A 26,506-nucleotide genomic window follows, 5' to 3' on the forward strand; every position below is an offset into this window, starting at 1 on the left:
CGCCTCTCCAAATATCCCCAAACGTCGCCGGGTCTCCGTTCCTCTGTGCCCTGCCTGCCTGCTTCTTTCCACAGCGGAAAGAAGCAGGGAGGCAGGGGGCGGAGGAACGGAGACCCGGCGACGTTTGGGGAGGTTTGGGCGCCTCTCCAAATATCCCCAAACGTCGCCGGGTCTCCGTTCCTCTGTGCCCTGCCTGCCTGCTTCTTTCCACAGCGGAAAGAAGCAGGGAGGCAGGGGGCGGAGGAACGGAGACCCGGCGACGTTTGGGGAGGTTTGGGCGCCTCTCCAAATATCCCCAAACGTCGCCGGGTCTCCGTTCCTCTGTGCCCTGCCTGCCTGCTTCTTTCCACAGCAGAAAGAAGCAGGGAGGCAGGGGGCGGAGGAACGGAGACCCGGCGACGTTTGGGGAGGTTTGGGCGCCTCTCCAAATATCCCCAAACGTCGCCGGGTCTCCGTTCCTCTGTGCCCTGCCTGCCTGCTTCTTTCCACAGCAGAAAGAAGCAGGGAGGCAGGGGGCGGAGGAACGGAGACCCGGCGACGTTTGGGGAGGTTTGGGCGCCTCTCCAAATATCCCCAAACGTCGCCGGGTCTCCGTTCCTCTGTGCCCTGCCTGCCTGCTTCTTTCCACAGCAGAAAGAAGCAGGGAGGCAGGGGGCGGAGGAACGGAGACCCGGCGACGTTTGGGGAGGTTTGGGCGCCTCTCCAAATATCCCCAAACGTCGCCGGGTCTCCGTTCCTCCGCCCCCTGCCTCCCTGCTTCTTTCTGCTGTGGAAAGAAGCAGGCAGGCAGGGCACAGAGGAACGGAGACCCGGCGACGTTTGGGGATATTTGGAGAGGCGCCCAAACCTCCCCAAACGTCGCCGGGTCTCCATTCCTCCGCCCCCTGCCTCCCTGCTTCTTTCTGCTGTGGAAAGAAGCAGGCAGGCAGGGCACAGAGGAACGGAGACCCGGCGACGTTTGGGGATATTTGGAGAGGCGCCCAAACCTCCCCAAACGTCGCCGGGTCTCCGTTCCTCCGCCCCCTGCCTCCCTGCTTCTTTCTGCTGTGGAAAGAAGCAGGCAGGCAGGGCACAGAGGAACGGAGACCCGGCGACGTTTGGGGATATTTGGAGAGGCGCCCAAACCTCCCCAAACGTCGCCGGGTCTCCGTTCCTCCGCCCCCTGCCTCCCTGCTTCTTTCTGCTGTGGAAAGAAGCAGGCAGGCAGGGCACAGAGGAACGGAGACCCGGCGACGTTTGGGGATATTTGGAGAGGCGCCCAAACCTCCCCAAACGTCGCCGGGTCTCCGTTCCTCCGCCCCCTGCCTCCCTGCTTCTTTCCGCTGTGGAAAGAAGCAGGCAGGCAGGGCACAGAGGAACGGAGACCCGGCGACGTTTGGGGATATTTGGAGAGGCGCCCAAACCTCCCCAAACGTCGCCGGGTCTCCGTTCCTCCGCCCCCTGCCTCCCTGCTTCTTTCCGCTGTGGAAAGAAGCAGGCAGGCAGGGCACAGAGGAACGGAGACCCGGCGACGTTTGGGGATATTTGGAGAGGCGCCCAAACCTCCCCAAACGTCGCCGGGTCTCCGTTCCTCCGCCCCCTGCCTCCCTGCTTCTTTCCGCTGTGGAAAGAAGCAGGCAGGCAGGGCACAGAGGAACGGAGACCCGGCGACGTTTGGGGATATTTGGAGAGGCGCCCAAACCTCCCCAAACGTCGCCGGGTCTCCGTTCCTCCGCCCCCTGCCTGCCTGCTTCTTTCCGCTGTGGAAAGAAGCAGGCAGGCAGGGCACAGAGGAACGGAGACCCGGCGACGTTTGGGGATATTTGGAGAGGCGCCCAAACCTCCCCAAACGTCGCCGGGTCTCCGTTCCTCCGCCCCCTGCCTCCCTGCTTCTTTCCGCTGTGGAAAGAAGCAGGCAGGCAGGGCACAGAGGAACGGAGACCCGGCGACGTTTGGGGATATTTGGAGAGGCGCCCAAACCTCCCCAAACGTCGCCGGGTCTCCGTTCCTCCGCCCCCTGCCTGCCTGCTTCTTTCCGCTGTGGAAAGAAGCAGGCAGGCAGGGCACAGAGGAACGGAGACCCGGCGACGTTTGGGGATATTTGGAGAGGCGCCCAAACCTCCCCAAACGTCGCCAGGTCTCCGTTCCTCCGCCCCCTGCCTGCCTGCTTCTTTCCGCTGTGGAAAGAAGCAGGCAGGCAGGGCACAGAGGAACGGAGACCCGGCGACGTTTGGGGATATTTGGAGAGGCGCCCAAACCTCCCCAAACGTCGCCGGGTCTCCGTTCCTCCGCCCCCTGCCTGCCTGCTTCTTTCCGCTGTGGAAAGAAGCAGGCAGGCAGGGCGCAGAGGAACGGAGACCCGGCTTCGTTTGGGGACTTTTGGGGAGGTGCGCGCGCACCTCCCCAAACCTCCCCAAACTTCGGCAGGTCTCCGGACGGCGGTGGCTTGGGAGAGGTGAGCGCGATCCCGGAAGCTCCAAAGCCTCGGCCGCGCACAAGTCCTCAGTAAGTTTTTTTGTTGACTGGAGTATAAGCCGAAGTGGAATTTTTCAGCCCAAAAAGTGGGCTGAAAAATTCGGCTTATACTCAAGTATATACGGTATTTGTTACCGTAAAACTGTAGGAAGAGATCCTTGAGAAAATTGTGTCAGAAATCTTATTTCAGTAAAATATAATAGTATCTGCAAATCTTTTTCAATCTTCAAAATGAGACAAGTATATTCATGACAAATTATGTTTCAGTGAGACATCACTACTTTCTTGAAATTTCACCCCTCTGTTTCTGTTTCATATTAACCAAAATATTGTGCAGATTGTTTTGGGGGTCAGGTATATTGCTGTAAAATAATTATTTTCTTTTCAGGTCAGTTATTTGATTAAAATACATGAGTTTGCTCTTCATCACCGGGGTGATTTGTTTGTTTTAAACAACAGACCTTCAAGATTCTAGGTATTGAACCTAGAATCGTTTATTCCCCATGCCTCATTTGGGTTTCTATGATTTACTGATTTTATGTAATAGACAATCAGGATATAACTTAGCTAAACATTTTGTCCAGCTATCCCCATTATTATTTTCTGCACAACAGCCCATTATTTCAGATCGGATAGATGCAACTTATTATAGAAAAATAAAATGTTCCTTGAGGAGACAGAGTTGCTCAATATTTCAAGCCTGAACAACAAAAGTCAACCACAAATTGCTATTTATAAACATCAAATCAGAATATGTTGGTATAAGATTTATCACAACAAATTTGGATTGCGGGTTCTTTGTTTCTTGTTTGAATTTACTTGATTTCTGCTCATAATTAATCATGTGGAATGCACAGAAAGATTCCAAGAATTAGATGTCAGGATATGGTGAAATCTTCATGGCTTATTCTGAACTATGCCAGAATAAGCCATGGGCCTCTCCAACCTCTGGAATACTCAGTATGTGTCTTGGAAACAGATATGTTTCCAGATACCTGGAAAGTGGAATAATTGGTACTACTAGAGACTTTTCTGTTTCACTACTATCATTGCCAAAGACATTTTTTGTGTGTTTGCAGGATTTTTAAAAATCAAATTACATCTGTGATAAGTCCTAAATGTTTCTAGGAATGCCACTTTCCTTGCCTTGCTCCTTGACATAAAATAAGTGTTTTAATTATTCAGCTTTTGTTTATAAACAAATCTTTTTAGTATTGAAAGGATGTTCCTAGTTTTGATTGCAGAGTCCTGATGAAATTAAGGTGATATATTTTTAAATATAGGCCAAGATCACCAAGGTATGATTGTGTTAATCATAAAATCCTGTACCACTATTCTCTTATTTTTAACCCAACAAAATGTTGGCAGGACATTAGGTAGAGAGGCTTGGGACTCTCCATCAACAGAGTGACTCTGAAAACTCAACAGAATGGGGCCAAACTTTGTCTGTGGAAAGAAAAAAATTTTAACTGGGGTTTTAATGTACAGGGTGAATTTAATGCTTTTTAAATTGGTTTTAACTTTTGTATGTTTTGATTTTTAATTCCCTGTAAACCGCCCTGAGTCCTCAGGGAAAGGGCGGTATACAAATGCAAATATTAAATTAAATTAAATTAAATTAAAAACCGCAAAAGAAAGAGAAGTTGACAAATAGACTAGGCCAGGGGTAGGCAACCTTGGCTCTTTTATGACTCGTGGACTTCAACTCCCAGAATTCCTGAGCCAGCCATACTGAGGGGAGAGGACGAGGTTTCCAAGCTGAGCCATGCTGGCTCAGGAATTCTGGGAGTTGAAGTCCACGAGTCATAAAAGAGCCAAGGTTGCCTACCCCTGGACTAGATCAAGTGGGGAATGCAGAGGGGGGAAAAAAGATCCCATTGAATCCCTTTAGGCAGTAGCCTAGAAAAATGCTATGATTGCTCCATTGTAGTGCTTTCCATCTCCCCCCCCCCCCCAAAAAAAAATGGTGTAATCCAGAACTGCATGTATCTGTTCTTCCCTGGCCTACCCATTGCATACATAAGCATAAACGTGGAGAAGTGCAATTTAGGGCAAGAGCAACAACACGCATATAGAGATATTTTTATTCTACAGAGAAAAATACAGAAGTCTCCTGTGGACACTGATGGTAAAGGAATGAAGAGAATTCTCTTGTGTTCTTCTTTGCCTCATGCCAAATAAATATTTATACAAGAGGCTTGATAGAAATTCTAATGGTGGGTTATTTTTTTCAGGCACAGAATGAAAGAGGTTCACCTATTGTTCACATACTTATTCTAGGCCTTTTTTTATAGACAGCTCATCCAGTACACTAGGTCCCAATGCCATTTATGTGAGTTTGGCTGGGTATCTTGTGTAAACTGATCCTTTGTGATTTGTAACCATGGTCTGTGACTTAACATATTGCATGAATCCAGCCAATTGAGATTTATCCAACAATTCATTGTAAAAATAGTTTGCAGCTACACGCATTCAAAATACCATTTATAAAATCAAAGTGACTGAATTGCTTGTTATTTCTGTTAATGATTACTAAGCATCTTTGTTTCTGTAATTTGTAATGTACAGACTCGTGTTCATTTTCTCCTTCCTTTTTCCTTCCTTTTTTCAGCTAATCAACTGCATCAAAACGGTGAACAAATGGATATCTGGTAAAAATTCATACTTTTTTTTTTGCTTTGGAGTTATGTTTAACATGAAGTTGATCTTTCTATATGAACATAATTCATTTTCATAGTTTGTTGTCAAGACTATAAGCTGATGAGACACAGATGTGAGGAGCTATTTTTTCCCCCTTCCCAATAAGTTGAATTGTTAGTCTTGGATTTTTCTTTAATTCTGAGTGACATGGTTCACTTTTCACCTCCATAATCATAACGGAGATCCCTGTCAAGAAACAAAAAATTCTGGCTCTACTTACATATCTGAATCATACCATACTTGCAATGTTTCTCTTGCCTTCTGCAACTTTTGATTGATCTGGTCCACAGACATTTTCTATTGTGCTTTAGCAAGCAGCAGTCCAAAACATCTGGAAGGAACAAGTTCTTACTCTTCAGCTGAGGAAATAAGTGACACTGTCAAATTGCCATTCCTTTTGCGCTTGTACATTTAATTTATCTCAAACTAAAATTCTCGGCTGAGCTAAAAAAGCAGAAGTTCAGGGTGGTAAAATAGAACTAGGTGGGGTGCTTTTAGGAAAGAAGCAGTCGTGGGGTTTTGGAAGGGATCATGAGGCTCAGAGTGAAAAGCTGCTGTTGTGCATTGCGACCGAAGTGAATTTCAGAAAAACAGGAGCAGCAGAACGTTAGGTATTTGGGGTATTCTTGAAGAGGCAGACTCTCCACCCTTGTAATTATGGATTCCCTTTGTGTTGTCAGCAACGGTATATTGGCAAAAGACAAGAGACTTCAGTTTCATCAGAAGGGCAGAAGTATGAATTCCACTGGCTCAGGAAAAAGCAGTGCGACTGTTTCTAGGTAAGCGAAGGATTATTCGTGTGGAGTAAGGAACCAGTGGAGTTTTTTTTTATCCCTCCTCTTTTTCCCCCCTTCTGGAAAAGAATCATGTTTTATAGATGTTTATCACAGTTCCACGTGTCTGCAGCTTGACAGCTCTTTTTGCATTATATAAAAAAATTGTCCCTTTTGGAATTTCATGCTCTTTCGGCATGCTGTGTGTTAATGGTAGCTATGCATATTCCTCCATCTGTCATATTCATATATATATATTGCATTTAATAGGATTGACAAGTTTAAGAGTCGAATCTCTTGGAATTCTGGTGAAAGAAATGCCCTGCCTTCCAGTTTCTGGAGTTCAGAATAAATATACTATGGCAGTTATCTGGATTAAGGCAACTGTGAGAGATAAAGACTCCTTTCCTAAAGATTTACTATATACATATAGACTTCTATAAATGCAGGTGTTTTAAAATTCCTTTGCTGCCGGTGAAATTTAAGGGGGGGGGGAAACACTCCATAGAAAGTAAAGGAAACCCACAAGGATAATTGTGTTCAAAATTCTCTTTTAAATTGGGCTTGATCCTCGGTGATGTCATAGACATACCGGTAGTTTTCTTGGCAACATTTTAATATAGTTTACCTTTGCTGCTTTTTGGTGCTATTTCTTTAACTTCCCAGTCTAGTCTGCAGATCTTGCATGCTCTGAACAATTTGTGGAGTTTAGTTCTCAGATTTCTTTTGGTATCCACTCATTTCTCTACTGAATTACTCTTAGTCTTCTACTCTCAGGCTCACGGCAGAGCAGAGGAGCTAAACTTTTCCTCTCTGATTTCTGCCTTCCTTTCTTGCCAGGATGGCCGACTGGACTAGAAGTGTTGCTGAGAGTTGGAACTTTTGACGCTCTGTATGAAGAACTTAATAGATCATTGGTGTAATTTTGTGCTGCGATTATAGTAGTGTAGGTGAAACGTGCTTGGAAGCAATTTCACTTGAGGAAATTCTTATTGCAGCTGGTGGTAGCACCTGGTTGATCTTAGCTGACCTCAGAAAGCTAAGAAGGGTGAGAGTCACATTTGGAAGAGAGACTACTAGAATGTTGAAAACAATAAAGGAGAATTATTTGTAGCTCTGGGTTGAAATGAGGAGTCCTTGGGGCTCTCTGAGCTTAATTGTTTTCTTGCAGACATTTCATTACCCAAACTAGGTAACATCATCAGTCCTAGTCCTAATACTACTACTGATGTTACCTAGTTTGGGTAATGAAACATCTGCAAAAAAAAAACAACAACCAACCAAACTCGGAGAGCATCAAGGATTCTTCAGATTGAAAACATTTTGAAAATGACAGTGAAAACCACTTCTCCATTACCAAAGCAACTCTACACAGATGTGTTTATGCAAATGAGCTCAGCTTACCTTCTGTAAAGGAGAGAGCAGGTCTGTGTGGTTCATTCTGCATTTCTGCGGCTTCCCATGCATTGGAAGACAAAAATTGAGAGGATTGCCTGCCGACTATAAAGTCTCCACGCACAATTTCAGAGCAAATCAAGTGGAGTATATAAAGTACATTATATTACACATCATTTCTCATATTGTTATTGCAACCACGCTGGATTAAGGTGAGTGTGTGCGGGAGGCGAGGAGTCTAATCTCCACTCCCCATATCTTTTTAAAAGAGAAAAAGCTCCTTATTGAGGCTGTGCAGGCTCTTTACAAAATAAAACCACATGAGCTCAAGTCGGTTGGCGTTAAGTATTTTAAAAGGAGAGCTGACTAGGAGATTGGTTGAGTACCTCCAACTTGAAGGCGACAGGCGTAGCCTAGTTCAGGCATCATTGCCTTGTATTTAAGATAGAACTGAAAAGGAGAAGGGGCCACACATTCTGCAAAACCTTTTACTTGATTGGTTGATTGCCTCTTAGAATCCAGATTTTGCAGGATGCAGTGAGTTTGCTGTCCAAGTACAGAAGAGTTCTTAATTGTTTTCTAACACATCGAGAACAATGCAGTTATGATAGCAACGACTGGATGAACAAAGTCTTCTTAGATCTATGTAGTTGAATTAGGGGCGGTTTTTGAGTAGGGCTTTGGTTTCAAAGAAGTTTGAACAAGATTGGGATAGATGACAATCTGCCCTTGTATGTAATTGTTGATTGCAATCATACAAATTCAAACATTCTTCTAGACCGGGGGTGTCAAACTCAATTTCATTGAGGGCCGCATCAGCATTGCAGTTGCCCTCAAGGGGCCGGGCAGGTATGACCAGGGTGGGCGTGGCCTGGGTGGGCGTGGCTAGAGTGCATATGGCCTAGTGGGTGGGCATGGCCAGCTCTACATCGTTCGCATCAAGGGTGCCTATGGGGGCCTGGGCAGGAGTGGGACAGATCTGAGGGTCTCTGGCCGAAGGAGGGTCTCTGGGCCAGGGCCAAGGCAGTGGGGGCCGTTTCCTCACTGTTTCCAGGATGGCTTCGTGGGCCGCATGAAACCACTTCGCGGGCCGGATCCGGCCCCCGGGCCTTGTGTTTGACATGTCTGTTCTAGACAAATTCTGCTGCTCATTAACATCCAAACTAAATTAACAGTGTAGCTCAGGAGTGTCCAACCTTGGCAACTTGTGACTAATGGACTTCAGCTCCCAGAATTCCCCAGCCATCCAGAGAAAACTTATTCTAGGTGTGCTGAGAAGTCCTGTTGAGATTAATAAAATTATGGGAGAGTGCAGAACAAATATTTCAACATTTAAAATATATATTTTAAGTAAGCTCACAGGATCATAATGTCATCTCCTTTCATCTCCTTTAAAAGCTAAAAATCGCAGTGTAAATCTTTTATTCAATCGAACGGTCTTACAGATTTCACCTCTATACTTAACCAGAAAAGCAGACTATATAGTGCAATTTTTGTGTTATTGTTTTAATCTAGCGTGTCTGAACTACTGGAACTCTATGAGGAAGATCCTGAAGAGGTTCTCTATAATCTTGGATTTGGACGTGATGAACCAGATATTGCTTCAAAAATTCCATCAAGGTTTTTTAATTCATCATCGTTTGCAAGGGGAATAGATATCAAGGTGTTTCTGAATGCACAAGTGCAACGGATGGAAGTGGAAAATCCCAATTTTGCTTTGACAAGTATGTTTTTCTTACTGGGCAATATACAAATTCAGTAAACATAAATGCATAAAAATTTGGTATGTTTCTAAATCATTTCAAAAGTTGGTCAGGTAAAATGCGATATTACCTGATTAATTTCCTTGTTTTTTAGGAAGGTAAACTAGAAATAAATAGGTCTAACGCAAAGCCCTAATTTTAAACCTTCTGAACCTAGTCACTTGGGGAAGAATGTTGTCAGGGCAGCTAATTATTTCTCTATAATTTACCTTTTCATTCTTCAGTGTGAAAAGTCAAATTCTCAAATGGTAGTAAGCATGTAGATAACTGGTAGCAAAACATTAGGAGCAATTCACCAGCCTTTTCCAACCTGAGTTCCTTGGAAAAGTTTAAACCGCCCACTCCCAAATCTTAGCTCAGTGATGGTGAAACCTTTTAGAGACCGAGTGCCCAAACACAACCCAAAACCCACTTATTTATCACAAAGTGCCAGGGCTGCCTCAGCATTGTGGTGCCCTCTGGGAGGGGCATGGGGGTGTGGCCCACTGGGTGGGCATGGCTGCAGTTGTCACGGCAGACTGGGTGGCGTGGCTGGAGTGGGCATGGCCACCTCGATGTTGCTCATGGGGGGGAATGCCTGTAGGGGCCGGGCAGGGTTGGGGGAGAACCAGGGGGTCTCTGGCAGGTGGGGTGGTGGGCAGGAGGCCCAGCATAGATGGGGGGGAGGCACGCAATCCTAGCTGGGCCTGGGGGGCCATGGCGCCGATGGGGATCTGGCTTTCCCTGCTCGGGGTGGCCTTTGGCTTGCTGGGCGTGGGCATGCTCTACCACCTCTACTCGAGCTTGCTAGCTGGCCGCTTCGCCTCCTTCATGTTGGGTGGGGTTGCTGCTCTGGGCGGCGGGAGCCTAATGGACCTGCTCAAGCTGCTGGCAGTGGCGGCGTGTGTGCCCACAGAGAGGGCTCTTGAGTGCCGCCTCTGGCACACACGACGTAGGTTCGCCACCACTGCCTTAGCTTCTCTTTCTTATGCTAACCAGAGATGATAGAATCAGTAACGAAGCCACTCTAAGCCTTTGGTACCATCCTATTCACCAATGACCGTGGGCAGCAGAATGAAGTGAGAGTAATATGTAGTCTATGGAATTGGAATGTGACAGTGGCCTTCATTTCAAAGACAGTTCAGTAAGGAGAGAGGCACTTTTATTTGGTAGAAAAGTGATGGAAGAAATCTCATGGTTTTTTTCCCCCCTCTTCTCCCTCTGAACAGTTTCCCAATGATGTAACTTGGTGTACATTGTTTTCTTGGGTTTATATACCACCGAGTTGATACAGAGCGGCTTATATCCCTACTAAACATTAAAACAATAAAAAATGGAAACAATATGTTTTCCTTTGAGTGATTCAAAAGGCAGATGCGGTTTTTTAAGACAAAACAATCTACTTTTCCTCAGGGAATACTACAAGTAACATTTTGGTAAAAAAAAATAGTGCACGAAACCCTAGTTAATTTCTATCAGATTTCAGAAGCCAAGGATAGTTGAAAGTCAGGAATCGGACTTGGCCTTGGTTCTGATGTTCTGGTGTTTCTGTTTTTAACTTCACAAGCTTCAAGTTCGTTTGTTGTTTCAATATTGTGTTTTTACAGTGCTGCCCTTTGTTCTTTTTGTCACTTGGTTTTGTCTTTTTGCCAGGCCGCTTTCGTCAAATTGAAGTGCTTACTACTGTGGCCAATGCATTCTCTTCCTTGTACTCTCAAGTTTCTGGCACTCCCTTGCAGAAAATTGGGAGCATGAATTCAACATCTTCCAGTAAAGAGGCATCCAGCCCACCTTCTCTAACACGAAGTAACACAGCGAATCGTTTGATGAAGACTCTGTCTAAACTCAACCTCTATGGGAACCCTCAAGCGGGAGATGGCGGCAGCAGTAGTCTATCTACTGAGAAGGGCAAATCTGAAAATGGGAGTGAAGAACCGGAAGCGAAAACCCCAAAACACTTCAAAGCATCTTTGTTGGCAACAGTAAAAGAAGAAGCACCTTGCAATCAGTCCAGCCTACTAGGAGCTCTGGATTCTTCAGAACTTTCTCCTGGCACTAGCGTTCAACAGGAAACTCAAGGTTCTTCTATTTCTTTTGAAGATCAGCAAAATAATAACTCTTTTGGACATACAGGTGGATTTCATGAAAAAATTGCTGCTACGAACTCTTCTACTCTCGTAGGTGATACTCCGGAATCAACTAGTTCTGAACCTAAAGAGATCAGGGCAATTCAGATGCCTGCAACGTCAGTGGCTGATAAAGAGGCCTCACTTCCACTAACCATCCCGTCTATTGCCAGCCTCATGCTGCAGCAGAAGGACTCCTTTGAGATGGAGGAGGTATGTGGAAAGAGATAAGGATGATTGTCGCTTTGATGTTGCAGTTCCTCACGTGCTGATTCTCCTTCATATTCTGCACAATCTTTCTCCGATCTGGTACCTGGTAGATGTTGGTAGAACTGTGTAGGGGACTTTTGAGAGCTGTCTTTTCCCCTGTAGACCTCACAAATGTTGGATACACAGTTTTGATAAGCTGCTAAAATGGTTCTTTGGTACCCAGTGTAGAAGATCTTAAACTACAATTTTAAGCCTTTATGGCTTGACGTACAACCCTAATCCATTTTTAGTGGGTATTTCATCTACAGGTATGGTCATAAAAAGGGGTTGGGGTTCCTAAGGTGAAAGGAAGATTATACTCTTTTGAGATGCCCCTGTTTACATTGTGCTTAAAAGCCAGCCAGAGATACAGCATGTTTGTTATTGTTAGTTACTATTAGAGATGTAGCAGCCTGTGGCCTCTTAATTTTATTTGTTTATTTATGCTCTTTGGAGCTCCATATGACCACGAAAACTGACAGCATGATTTGTGTTCATTTTAGGTGGGACTTACATAAGAGCCATATTTTAAATTCTAAAACAGGCCTGTCAACCTATTGCAATTTAACGAGAAGCTCTTATTCCAGTGTGGGTAATACTGAATTAGACAAGTGGATGTATCTAAAGCTTTATCCTTTTAGGTCAGGAACAAGTAACCTTGTGTTCTCCAGATAATCTGGACTACAAGTTACACCATTCCTTTCTGTTATTTATGCCAGCTGTAACAACTTGAATTTGGTCATAACACTCTGTAGCGTTCCAAGTTAGATATTCTTATTCTAGGTATGTTTCAAGTAAACTGGATTTCATCCCTAAGTATGTTAATGATTGGATACTATTTATAATCTCTGTCCTGACATGATTAATGCTAATAATTTTACTCATGTGACAAGTCTAAACAATTCCAATTTTGATGAAGGCCTTAAAGCACCTTTGTTTGCCTCTCGGCTGCACCATTTTTTTATTTTTTATTATCCAAACCCTAGATCTCTTCTGAAACTGGAAAATATTTGCTCACTGTGATGTTCCCATATCAAGCTAACATACGAGGGTTTGTTTGCTTTTGACCAATACATTTAGGAATTTAGAAACAACGCCTGAAATAATGTGACCAGGTTATGCTTATGGTTTTACGGTTAGTTCACAGAAGTGAGGAACCTAACTATTAATGGCAGAAATGAGGATGGTTCCACTTTTCTTCTTTTGTTTTTTTTCCCAATTGTCTTGTACATAGAAAAAAAAACACTATGAAACAGTGTGGGGAGTGCCCTAAAGGTCTGCTTTTTCTTCATTCCAAGTTTGACTTTGGAATGTTTTCTTTGCACGTATCATGGCAGAAGGTATTGAGGGGGCACAGTTTTCCGTGCTGTCCCAAGGTCCTTGTGGCTGGGGCTGCTGTCGGAAGTCTGCTGCTGTCAAGATAGCCAGCGTGGGAGAGTGAGTCAAGGCACAGCTTTCCCAGGAGTTTTGGCCTCTGCATTCTCAGCCAATCGGATGCCTTTGTGCTGGCATCCTTATTGATACTGGCAAAGGAGATGTGGAAGGGTGGAGGGAACAGGGCAAAGATTCCAAGTAGAAATGCAGGCAGGATTCTGACCCTGTGGCCCGTAGCAGAGGCGGGTGAGGGAATGGGATCAGCCCCTTATCCCACCCCGACCGCCTAATTCCCCCATTGGGAAAGGGAGGACAAGAATCTCCAGCAGAGCCCTAAGGAGCAAATGAAGTCACGGAGTCGCCTTTGCAAACTGAGACCTAGCAAATGGCTTGTAAGATGGGTGTTTATGTGCATTGACGACAGTAGTAATTTGCCTTGCAGAGACATCTTATGTCTTTTGCTTTGGGGTTTGTTTTGCTTAAAGACTATTAAAGGAGCTGCTGTTAATGTTTCATTTGTGTGTTGTATGTAGTTTTAGAGATTGCAGTGCAGGCATAGCTGAAGGTAGCAACTTGTTATTGAGTACAAATCCTGGCTTCCCAACGTTTTAGAGTTTATCTATCTTCCAAGGGTCATAGTTTTGCAGAAATCAGCTTTAAAAGGAATGATTTCCTACGGATGCCATATTGAGGAGAAGTGTCTATTTGTTCCATGTACACAATATGTTATAATAGAATAAATAAATATTCTACTTTATGTCTTCACTGTTCTTTAACTCTCTGCTATTGCAAGCTGCCTGATTTTGCTCTGATCTTACTTCGATTTTTCCCCAATGGCGTTCCTATTCCAGCATCTGTCTTTTTTTTCTTTTCTATGGCAGAACTGATTCGAATGCATCGAGGCCGTTTCTGGTTCTGTTTAGATTTCAGTTATCACTAACTTCAGTTCTGAAACAGATGGGAAGAGAAAACTAAGTGGCATAATCTGAGTTTGCTTCTGAACTTTTCAGCAAAATGGCAGTTCTGGTGATCTGGCGTGCAAGAAGCTGAGTGTTGTTATTTTTGGGTGGAGAAATTCTGATTAAAAAGTCTCATTTATGAAGCGCCTGTTACCCGTCCCAGCTTCTGCCAACCTAGCAGTTTGAAAGCACATAAAAAAATGCAAGTAGAAAAATAGGGACCACTACGGTGGGAAGGTAACAGCGCTCCGTGCGCCTTTGGCGTCTAGTCATGCCGGCCACATGACCACGGAGACGTCCTCGGACAAGCGCTGGCTCTTCAGCTTTGAAACGGAGATGAGCACCGGCCCCTAGAGTTGGAAACGACTAGCACGCATGTGCGGGGGGAACCTTTACCTTTACCTAAATAAGTTTACCGTTAAAAGATTTACTATATCTCTGACTCAATGTCTCGGGTCAGAAGCTTATTTTCTGCATTAGAAATGGGATCGCAGTCGAGTTGCGTAAAACTGTGCTCCAAAGTTTCTTTCCTCTCTACAGTGGAAAAGAAAAACATTTGGCAATCAAATGCAAATGAACCAGAAATCTACCAGGAGATCCTGCTTATGCCTCCAGTTCTGTTGTTGTCCAGGAACACCCAAGAAGTGGTATGCCATAAGAGAGCTGTTAGTGCACACATTAAAAAAAAACCAACAACAAACAGAAAACTTCTTGGAGGTCCAAAACCTCCTCTCCTGAGATTGCTTGTTGCTGCACCTTTGGGTTTACAGCCCTGCTTAACTTTCAGCAGAGACATGTACTGCCTTATTGCCAATATCTCTCCTGGTAGCAAGGATTTCTAATACCTCTGTGTACTCCATGTGATCAAATTGGCCATTCACTCCTCATGCAAAATTTTAGTAAAATGGATCTAAACTAACTAAAGTGATTGGCTTAGTGTACCTCTTCGTCAGTTTCTCTTCCAAAAAGTGGCTTGCACCGACACAAACGCGTATCTGTTACCTTTTTAAGAAAAGGAGGTGTCTGCACTCTCAAGTAAGAATGCTGTTTAATTCTTTGGGTATGGGGTTATTGACTTGGGCTGGGCAAAATCATTTGGAAAATTGCAAATAAATGCAGCTTGTGGGAAGCATTTGTTGAATCATGATGCCAAATTTTTTTAAAAAAAATTGTGGCACAAGGTATCATAATTAAGGGTCTGTCTTTTACATATGAGTGCATGATGCCACAACACATACACAAAATGAGTAGAGTTTTGGTTGTAATACTGTAATGCACTTTTCATCATTTAAGCCCTTGCTTCCTCTTCTCCCAGTGCATGCACATGGTCGTGTTTGCATGCATATGCAAAATCAGAAAGTGGGGAAACTTTCAAAGCAGACATGTGGAGCTATGAAGACATTGCAGACCTTCGTATTATTAAGCAAGTTCAAATTATTTTGACCAGTCCTTTTACTGACCTATCTGTCAGAATGGCTTTACTCATAGGATTTTATTTATGTTCAGGGTTAAACTAGATAGCTCCTCTTCAGAATACTTCCTGAATCTGCTCAGATGTGATAATTGGCTGCTATCCATATGGCTGAACAAAAATAGATTCCCCCCCAAAAAAAAACTCTCTAGGTTTTTAAAAGGATTTAAATGTCCTATCTAGAACATTTAAAGGCCCTCAGATTTGTATGTTTGTGGAAGAGAGAAACAGGGATTGGAAACAAAGGCTTAGGTCAGTCTAGGCAACCTTGACTCTTTTATGACTTGTGAACTTCAACTCCCAGAATTCCTGAGTCAGCATGGCTGGTTGAGGAATTCTGGGTATTGAAGTCCACAAGTCATAAAATGGCTTGGGTCCGGATTATCTAAGGGAACACCTGTTGCCGGCATCAACTTCCCATCGTCCTGTGCGCCCCCACAGGGAGGGCCTTCTCAGGGTACCGCCGGTTAAGGAATGCCGGCGGGTTATTCCCAGGGGAAGAGCGTTCTCTGTGGGCGCGCCGGCCCTATGGAAGCAACTTCCCACGGAACTTAGGACTGCTCCCGACCTTTGTTCATTTCGCCGGGACCTGAAAACTTGGCTCTTCGAGCTGTCTGGCCCAGACTGAGGGGTTTTTAATTTTTAATTGGGTTTTAGTTTTAAATTTCGGGGACTTGAATTAATTAATTGTTTTAACTGATTTTAATTTTTGTATGTTATGCTTTTAATTTTCCCTGTAAACCGCCCTAAGTCCTACGGGAATAGGGCAGTATATAAATTTAATAAAATAAATAAATAAATAAATAAAAGAGCCAAGGTTGCCTACCCCTGGCTTAGGTCATGGCTAAACTGGCCTTTCTGGGGAGTATACTAGCGGTGTTCAATCTATTTTAAGTTTCCATGTTATGGTTGAAGCACGTATTTTAATTCTTGTGCCCAATTAAGCTATGCCATATGGTAGTGTTGCTCATAGCGTTTAGAATAACTAATAACTTGAGCCCTCTTAACATCTCCTTCTCCCTCCATCTTTACTTACGATATAAAAAAAAAATCACCAGTGGCAGATGAATAGGAAGTGTGTTGTCTTACTGTTTTCCCAAGATCCCAATAAGATAATCCCCTCAGTGCATCCTGGAAGCTCAGAAAGGAAGTCTACTTGCCAGTAACAGACTCCAGTTGAAAGTCAGTTTGCTGCTGCCATCCATCATGAAAGTCCCTGTTCTGGAAAGCTCGTGGAGACTTATTAGAGTTTGGCAGAGATAATGATAATGATAACTTTATTGTCACTTTGAATGTACACCAATCGGCATACATCAAAATGAAATTTCGTTGCATACAGCTCTCAAAGGGTCACCACCTCCGATATATACTCCTTGTTCGTGGCCCGCTCAAATTTCACATTGTCCATTTTAGTCTCTAGGGAGTGAACGATGGCAAACAGGACAGATGGAAATGGGGCTCCATGTGGATTAGCCCTCAAATTCGCTTGTATTCTGACAACCTCGCCTTCTTTCCTTTTTCTGATCCTGACTCTTCCACTTTTTCCTTAAAGAGGCCTTGCTTCTTTTCGCCCGTGGAGCACGCTGCTGCTGCCACCAACTCCTCCAAAAGCCCCACTCCCTTCCTCTGGGCATTAATTAATTAAGATGCATTCCTATCTTCAGCCAAGGATCTCTCCGCATTTAAAGTCAGTTTTGCTTTCTGGTGTTTTATCTTGAACCACAATATAATGTTCAGAGACAGGGCCAAAAGGGAGTTGGGAGCTAATATTTGGTTCCACGTTCCCCTCTTGTTCTGAAGATGCGTGCTGAAATACACCCCCCTCCCCCCCCGTTTTGTTTCCTTGGATGAAGCTCAAAACCGTTTTCGTGTCAATAGCATTTATTCTGTTCGTTTTCAATAGTGATAACAAGAACACAATGCTTTAGTTCGGTATTTTGAAAATAGGCTAGTTTCCTGAGAGGAAGTCCTTTGATTTTAGATTTTCTAGTTTAATAAAGCACTATTGTCTGAATGTATTCTATGAAAAAAAAAAGATTAACTACCGGTAGGCAATTTTATCACCAAAAAAACAACTTAGAACTGAGGAAGTGTCTGAAAATGGAGTTGTGAAATAAGGAGACCAGATTCCCTTAAAGAAAGCAGTGCAGACTTTGGAGTTTGCTTAAGCAACCTGGCAACTCTTAAAAGTCACATTTTTCTATTTTTCTCTTAGTTTCATCTCTTGTGATTTTTCTTCTTATGTTTTTATACTCTCCTCTTGAAACGCTTCTAACGCTCTTCCAACATTACTCATATTCAACAAGTATATAAAACTGAATGCCTTGCAGAATTTTTTTTTTACTACAGTTTCCACAGTCTTAACCAGTATGGCCGTTGGGCAGGAACAGTGAAGGTTGCAGTCCAAAATATTTGGACAGGGATACCAAAATTCTGACTCCTACCTTATCAATATTAAGCATGCCAATAAGTATGCTTATGTGTATGATCAAGGACTTTTGAACAGGTAGAGTCTCCAGTCTCAAATAGGAAGTATGTGTGGATAGTTGCTTATAAGTGAGTAGGAATTCTGTATAGGATTTTTTTCCCCATAGGTGGCACCCTCTCGATGTGTTCCATAATATGTCAGGGTGAAAGGCTTACTATGAGAGTGTAGCCTCTTTGAAGGACACAGATTGAGTAAGCCTGATGTGGGTAGTGTAGTAAAAGTAATCATGATCCTACATAAACATTCATTTAGCAGTTACATGGTTCCCTTTTTACTGGTATTCAGAATTAAGTCAAAATCCACTTGCTAACATATTGTGGCTGACAACAAGACTGTTGTTTTGGTATGTGTTTCGTATTGTAGTTTAATCATTCTGCCTCAATACCACGATGTATAAAGGCAACTAAATGGGAATACTTCCAATTCAGCCTTGCAAATAAGTCTGTCATGCCCAATAGGGGTTTCCCATGTTGGTATGGAGAGCTATTTCTCTATGCTGGGCAAGCTAGAGTGTCAGGTGCACCCAGTCCATTCATGCAGTAGAACAGGGCTTTTCAACCACTGGTACGGGTACCACCTGTGGTACATTGTCACCTGGCAGGTGGTACACAACCATCCTAGAAAAGTGGTAGCAGGGGAAGGGAATGAGCTGAACCGGTGGCAGCACCGCACAAGCCTGAGCAAGAGACGGCTGAAGCTGCAGGGCTGTCAGGGCTCAGTGGAAGAGCCAGGATCAGCGCCAGGCTCCAGCTGGAGCTCGGCACTGATCCTGGCGCTTCTGCTGAGCCCAGAAGAAGCATCGATCAGCTGGAATGTTGCAGCATCTCCAGAGTCTTGTGATTTACATTCAGATGCTTGGCAGCTGATTCATATTTATGATGGTCACAGTGTCCCAGGGTCACGTGAAGTGACCAAAACCTGCTGCAACCACCCATCAGATGGGGGGGGAATAAAAACAAAACACCCCCCACCCCCGCTGCCAATCCTCAACAGAAATGCTCACAACAATGAAAACCTCGGACAGGAGGAAGAGCGCCGCTGGGCGGGCAGGCAGGTGTCTTGCTCAGCTGTGGCTGGGGGGGGCGCTTTTTTCAGTGCCATTGTAACTTCGAACAATCACTAAGCGAACTGTTGTAAGTCAAGGACTACCTGTACTTCATCACTTTTTTCTCTTTTGTGGGGGGGAGGTCATCAAGTTTTTGACACCTTGCTAGGCGACTGGTGGTACTCGGATGTTGCCATATCCTAAAAGTGGTACAGTGGGTGAAAAGGTTGAAAAGCCCTGCAGTAGAAGTCCTCACATTCCCCTGCATGCAGCTTCTGACTGATAGTAGAGATCTAGTCAGTGCTTAATCTTCCTTTTAGGGAGTGAGAGATACTACTTTGTTCTGAGAATCCAAAGAACCTTTTAAAAGAAATAGAAATAGCAAACGTGATGGATCTCTTAGCTATTCCAACTTGACAATAACATTGCATTAGATTGCATTTTGGAACACAATTCTGACTCATGAAAATTGGGAGTTCATGAGCCTACAATGTAACCAGCAATACAAGCTGGATAAAGCTTCCGAGGACAGGAGTTTATGGAAAGACTCCAATATATTCCCCACATATAGTATAGCTTTTTTCCTCAAAAGAAAATTATAAATAAGATACCAGCATTGCAAAGGTGTATTAAGCGCGTATTAACTCCAGTGTCAACATGAAAACTAAATTGAAGTAAAATTAATCTGTGGTCAAGCTGAATTCCTGCTATCTAAAAAAAAAACCAAAAACTTTTGCAGTCCTTTGAAATGAACGGAAACTTATAGGACAAGAAAAAGACAACAGAAATAAGCATTCCAACATTTTTGGTGTGAGACAACTATTAAAATGGATTTTTAATATAGTTGATCTTCATTTTTCTTATCATATTTTAAATATTACTAGGGATTCACCGGAGGCCTGTTATTCTTTTAGATAGTGTCAGTTAGTGTTATTTCTAGCTACTGCCAGGACAAGTCCCTGCAATTTTCTTTCCAAGGTTTCTAAAAGTTGATTGCCTTTGCCTCCTTCCTAGGGCTAAGAGAAAGTGACTGGCCAAGGTCAACACCCAGCTGGCATCATGCCTAAATCAGGACTTAAACTCCAAGTTTCAAGTCTGGTGCCTCACCATTACAAAGATTATAAAGGCCTACTCTGTCCAGTTCCCCTCATTGTCTCAGATCATCAAAAGGTCATATTTTACAGATCAGCCAATATTTAGTCATCCTGTCAAAAATCAAAATCAAAACATCTTAAAATTACTGTCTCACTATTGGTTACATGTATTTGTAAAAAATACTACCTTATTTGTTATTCAGGAGGTAGCCAAGTGTGTTAAAAATTCACTTCTAGGAGTTCTTTAACTCTACCATTTTTTAAAAAAAAAAGTTGGTTTCAAAAATATAAAAAAATCTTTTTCTTAATAGCATGAATATGTGCCAACTTATGAAATCATGTGTCTTTTTAGATTCAAGGAGCTTAAATAAGCAGTATTTAGGTATACTTAGGTTTCTCTATGATGTAACAATTATATAATAATACAATGTTTATATTTTTAATTTAAAAAGCAAGTGTTCTGACCTGTTAGTTGCACAGTATAACAAACGTAATGTTTGAGGTATGTTTTCATATTCCTCTTTTACGGTTCTCTTGAAACAAGGTATATAAGCAAAACGCGTGAGACTTGACTAATATTCTTTTTACTGTCTCTTGGAACTTTCCTTTTTTTGTTCCTTAAAACATTAAAAAAACAGAATAATAATCACTCATGTTAAGATGCCTTGAAATCCCCCAGATTGAAATTGGAATCTTAAAATTAAATACCCTAGAGTTTCAAGTTTATGTTAATTACTACCTCTTGATTAAAAACAACTGTGGAAAGGTTTTGTCCTTGGAGTTTGTCTACACATTTTGAATATAACCACCTCTGTAATTAAAAGGGCTGTTTATAGTTCCATGTGTGTACTAGATTTCAGAGGGCTTCTAAAAATGTGAAGACGTGTTTCCTATGTCTACAAGGCTGAGAGGACAAATAACAAGGAAATGTACCTAAAAGCCAATGAAATCAAACATATTCTGTGCTTTATTTAAGACGTTGCTTGAATTACTTAAATTCTATTTAGAGCACTTCTATTTTATAATAAAGCTTCAGAGGTGAACTAGTTTATTTTGTGCCTGGGAAAAGGTTTTGAAGATAAAATCAAGAACAATAACACTGCTCAAAATAAAAAAATGGTAGCTTCACAATGATTGAAAAGGACCACAGTTTTTGAAGAAGAATCCAGGATTTGGGGAAAGAAGATACTTGGGCAAGCAGAACTTCAAAGGGAGAAAGAAAATAGCAGTACAAGTGGTCCTTGACTTATGACCACAATTGAGTCCATATTTCCCTGCTCTCGCCATTGCGATTGTTAAGTGGATCACGGAGTTCCACTCAGGAGATGGGGGAAGCACTAGGAGGCCTGCACTGCAGCACTTCCCCAGCTCACATATGGCTTCCCGGGGCCTCCCCTACCCCTGAGGCACCCCGTTCTGCTTCCCATCCCTCTGGCTTCCATCCACCCTCCCGTGCCTTGGTCCATCACACTACTTCCAAAGATCGCCTTTGGGAAGGAGAAACAGCTAATCCACGTGGCCTTCCCATATGGAGGCAGTGTGGTTGCTTCTCAGAAGTGGGCACCATTTTGGAAGCGGCTGCAATACTCAGATTGTGAGAATTGCAAGCCACTCCCAGGACCGTCCTGCTGCAGGATGAAGCGGCCCTTGCCATTCCCAAAATGGCACCTGCTTCTGGGACAGCACTATGCAGGAGGAGGAGGGCTGCGTGGTGAATCAGTTGCTTCTCTTTCTTACTAAATAGGTTATGTATAATGTAGTCCATTGTACATAAATGGGACTTCAGCCAACATCTTGTGCTGCAAGCTTGTCATCTTATGCTCCTGTCAGGTGTGTGTTTGTACCATGTGTGTTCATGGTATTTATTTGTTTTTTGGGAAGGAGGGAAAATGCAACTTTTCAGCATAGAAATTCTGCGCATTCATAATTCCCTAGCTCTCAGTTGTTGTTAAACATAGCTCTACTTCCTTGGATTGGTAGCTTTGGACCAGGTAATCCAAAATATTTTGAAGCTAATTGGATTATCATTTTTCCATAAGGAACAAGTTAATCCAGAGAGCTTCTATCAGTTGTATGGTGGTGTACATCCAAAAATGGACACTCTTTTTTTTGGTCTTTAAACAAAAACTTCCTGTCTAGTTTCTTTTTGTTGTTTCCTAAGGGGGGGGGGACATGCAAACTGAACCTTGTAGTATTTCCCAGTGTAAGACATTGTGTTTTAGATTTGTAATCTTTGGATGATAAATCTGCCATATTCTGAAACGGTAAGAAGATACACAGCATCAACTAAAAATCAAAGTAGTCTCGTGTAGCTTTTACTTTTTCAGAAGTATTTATTTAGGCTTGAGGTTTTGTGGAGCATTGGGAAAGAAAGTTAGAAAGTCTCTTTAGGAGATAGAATGGAAGCATTTTGAATACCGTATATTTTTCTCCTTTCCTCTCTTCTTGCTGTTTTTTTTTTAACATAGCCTCTGAACAAGACATTTGTGAAATGTATAAACTAGCTATCACGGTTTTCTTGAGTTTTAGTTAGACTTACAACCTTCTTTTCCCCCCGCACCCCTCTTACTGAGCTTTCTGTGTTTGTTTGCCTAAAAGTTTTCCAAAGGGAAACCTCATGGGATATGGCGCTGATTTTTTGGGGGGTCTGCCTCATTGTTCTTAAAAAAGCCTTTTATCCTAAATTAGTGATGTCACAGCTTTTTCACATTTTATTGTTCCTGTGTGTTCCGACTTCAGCATTATCACTCCAGGAAGTCTGAAAAAGATACACTAATAATAAACAACAATAATGGACTCCATTGGTTTGCCAAGCTTATTGTATTTGGAATTGTTAATTGCCAAGTAGCCAGTTATGCAAGGTATAAATACCATGCATGTCCACTAGAAAGCTTATTGCCTGCAAGCATAGGTTTAAAAATGCACTGATTTTTTTCCCTGCAGATTCAAAGCACAGAGGGAGAGATTCCACACGTTTCTAATGCAAGTCAGCGGGCTTTAATCAAAACAAAAAAAGGTGAGTAGATTTTTTTCCCCCTCTTGTTCCTCCTGAAACATCTTTACCACTGAATTTTGGCCCAAGTACTTTAAGCTTTTTAAATAGTGGCCCACCCATAACCTGCTAGTCTGCCCTTTAATTAGATTTAAAATCATAGTGTCTTCTTGTGAAACCACATCCTAAAATGACAGAGGCTGCATCAGACATGTAATCTTAATTAAGGGTTTGACTTTTCTGATCCTTCACCAGTTGTTGGGTGGAGAAGTTGAAATGGTGCAATATACAGTATGTATATGAGCGAAGGATGACCTGTCATTTGAAAAGATTGTTTTGAACCTTAAAATGACATACCCCAAACCGAAAAAGCTTTTGATTATTCTCCAAGTGCTGATGATATAAAAGTTTTCTGTGTTCAGCCATTGAGACGTAGGAGCTCTACGCATTAGCATTAAGACGCAAGCGTTGAGTCTCAAGTGTGTTCGGTGAGGTTTCCTCCATTGTAAGACTGTTCTAGGGCTGTACTTTCTATTTCCAGATCAGGGCATACAGTGTCTGTTTATAGCGATGCTCATGTAGTGTTTACCTTTGTTGAGTGTGCACATTAATTGCATCCCTCTGCTACTCAACTATAGGAGAACAAAGTGGAATGGAAAAGAAGGTCCTGTGTTTGGAGTAATAAATGGTTTTAGACTGCAGTAGCAAAGAAAATAGCTGTCCACTCCTTGATCAGGAAAATGAATCAACAAAGATCACACTTTACTTTGAACGTAGAATGAAACAGCTCTAATTTTCCTTCAGAATGTGGCTGTTGTTAGCAAGTTGAGAATGCAGTATGTATGTTTACATCCTGGCTCAGGAGCTTACACACACACACATATCTAACCATCTACTCTTAGTTTAGTTATAAGTGTATTTAAAAAGCAGTTACTACCAGACTAAATCTGTGAGTTTGAGCTCTTTAGGCTTGGTTTAAATCCTGTGTGAAAATCCTTGGCGTTTGTTTGGATGGTATCTCATTAGTTATCTGTCAATCTGTTTCCACTGCTTATTTCGTAAGTCTGTTTACAACAGATGTATTATTTTTATCTTGTTTGCTTATGACTTGCCTCCAAAGCTACTACTTTGTTTTCATTTTCTTTGTTAAACTAATAATATATTTTTCATAGCTTTGTTCAAAGATCAGACTGCAGCTGCTATCAGCAACTTATTTAACGGGGTTGCAGTAAAATAGGCGTTATCCCGTTGGCTTGCATCCTTGTTTAAAAAAGCCTAGGCATAAAGATAAAATATGTTAGCATTTTATGTTAAATTCGTAGAATTTGCAATTCCATTTCTTTGTATTAACAGCAGGCTTTTTAATTTGCATTGTGTATTTTATGAATAGTGTTTCTTTCTTATGTAAGCGTTCATCATAATCAGCTTAACTTAGTAACACATTGTTCAGGGAGAAAAAAAAGCTCAGTTCTCCAGCACAGTTAATGTGATGTTCCTTTTAGATAATGAATTTTAATTAATGGGAAACAAATTTGCCGTTTGTGTGTTCAGCATTGGTATTTGTTATTACATAACCCAAGTAGAGGTATGTTTTTCTCACAGGGTTTCCTTTGGTGAAAGACAGGACTGGAACAAAAAATCTCATTTGCTATGTACCATAATAAGAAGTGTTGCTGAAATGTTCAGTATGCACAATATTCAATATTGTTAAAGAGATGTTGATTCAGGAAACCATTGTGTTTTTTTATTCATGGATGGCCTAATGCAGACGTCAAACCCGTGAGGTCACGTGATGTCGCGTGATGTATCAGAGCTTCCAGCAATGGGGTGGGCGTGCTTTCCTGATGATGTGTCCGGCCCGCGGGCTGGCAGTTTGACACCCCTGTCCTAATGGGTACATCTTATGCAGGCCATGAGGTTTGCCTTACTGGCATTTGCCAAAATTCAAATACACATTTAAAAATAAATATCTGACTGTGCAAGGGAAAAAAAATAACATTCAAATATCTTAACAGTTTAGAATAGAAACATTCCTGGGTGGATCTGCTTTATAGTGAGTGGATTTGTTTGATTATCGGGGACATAATTCTGGCTAGTGGCAACTCTTAAAGGTTTGGCTTCCTAAAATCCTTTAATTTCGAAGAACCCTGGACTACTAGCATTTTGTTTGAGCTAAATTAGAAGTTATGGCCGTGATCATTATTTTCTTGTCACTTCCTTCCAAAAAGCTTAGGTCTGAGCTTGTAGACTTCTTCTTTCCCATGTTTTATTTTTGCAGCAGCCTCACGTGTTTTATCCAACCCTACTCCACAGCCCTTCGTTTATTAACAGAACTTCACTATTCCTAGTCTAACACCTTCCCTATTCTACTGTTGATCCTACTGAATAGTAGATATACATGCAGTGATTTTTCCCACGTTCTGGTCTTCAGCTTTTGTTATTTCTTATAAATTACATAAACAAAAATACTGCACAGCATATTGGTTGACATGACATGACAGCTGGAAATGGTACAGAAGGATGGAAGCCAAAATGATCAAGGGGCTGAATCATGGTTAAAATGTTTGAGACAGTTTCGTTTAAAATCTGGAATTTATTTTTACTATTTATTATTATAATTATTCAGATATATAACATCACGCACGGTGTGGGGAAGGAGATGAGAGTTTCTCCCTCTCTCAAAAGAGTAAAACCAGGGGCTATTCAAGATAACTGCCTGGAAGGAAATCTAAAACAGAAGGTCTCACAGCTCATAATTAAACTGTGGAATTCATTATCACAGGATGTGGCAATGGGCATTAATTTGGATGGTTTTAAAAGGGGAGGGGATAAATTCATGGAAGTTCTAATTAAGGGCTAGTCTTGAACATTCAGTGTTACCTAGGGATACAGGACAGCCTATCTCCAAATACCAGTTGCAGAGGAGCAGTGGCTGGAGAAGGGTAAGTCCACATTATACTTCTAAGGCGCAGATCTCAGAAAGAAAGAAAAAGATGATGTGTGTTGGTCTGATCTGGCAGAGCTGTTCTTACAGCTGAGGAAGATTGCAGTCTGACAAAGCCTTATTATTGATCAGGATGCAGTGAGCATGGTGGGACATTTCAAAGAACTTTGTAGGATGTTTTCTGGGTGGAAATCTTCAGATCATAACATATTCATTAGAATTGCAAGGGCATGCTTTAGCACAGAGTGGAATGAGATTGGTTATTGATTCCTTCCACTTAACATTTGCTTCATTACTGCTATTATTGAAAAGCACATTTGCATAGCACGTTCTATTTATATAGGTAGCACATTATATATATATATATATATATATATATATATATATATATATATATATATATATATATATATATATATATATATATATATATATATATATATATATATATATATATATATATATATATATATATATATATATATATATATATATATATATATATATATATATATATATATATATATATATATATATATATATATATATATTTCTGTGTGGGGGCATGCATGCCTAGACAGATACAAGTATAAACACAAACATGCTTCATATTCAGCAGAGTCTGTCCACTGGTAGAAAAGGGGAGGAAACTTTCATGAAATTCTCCCCAGCCCACCTCCTAAACCCTAAACATCTGCTA

At 42.1% G+C, this 26,506-nt stretch overlaps 1 protein-coding gene across 3 annotated transcripts in view; it reads left to right on the forward strand.

Moving 5' to 3' along the window:
* The window catches only part of ITPRID2 (ITPR interacting domain containing 2), a 76,826-nt gene that overhangs the window by 22,076 nt on the left and 28,244 nt on the right, over positions 1 to 26,506 (forward strand). For all 3 annotated transcript variants that reach the window (XM_081313882.1, XM_081313884.1, XM_081313883.1), the window contains 5 exons: positions 5,066 to 5,105; positions 5,835 to 5,933; positions 8,838 to 9,046; positions 10,718 to 11,403; positions 22,814 to 22,886. In XM_081313882.1, the coding sequence (XP_081170008.1) occupies positions 5,066 to 5,105; positions 5,835 to 5,933; positions 8,838 to 9,046; positions 10,718 to 11,403; positions 22,814 to 22,886 (1,107 nt within the window). The remainder of the gene's footprint in view (positions 1 to 5,065; positions 5,106 to 5,834; positions 5,934 to 8,837; positions 9,047 to 10,717; positions 11,404 to 22,813; positions 22,887 to 26,506) is intronic.

This window comes from Vipera berus (assembly GCF_964194415.1).
Source record: "Vipera berus genome assembly, chromosome: 1".
NCBI lineage: Eukaryota > Metazoa > Chordata > Lepidosauria > Squamata > Viperidae > Vipera > Vipera berus.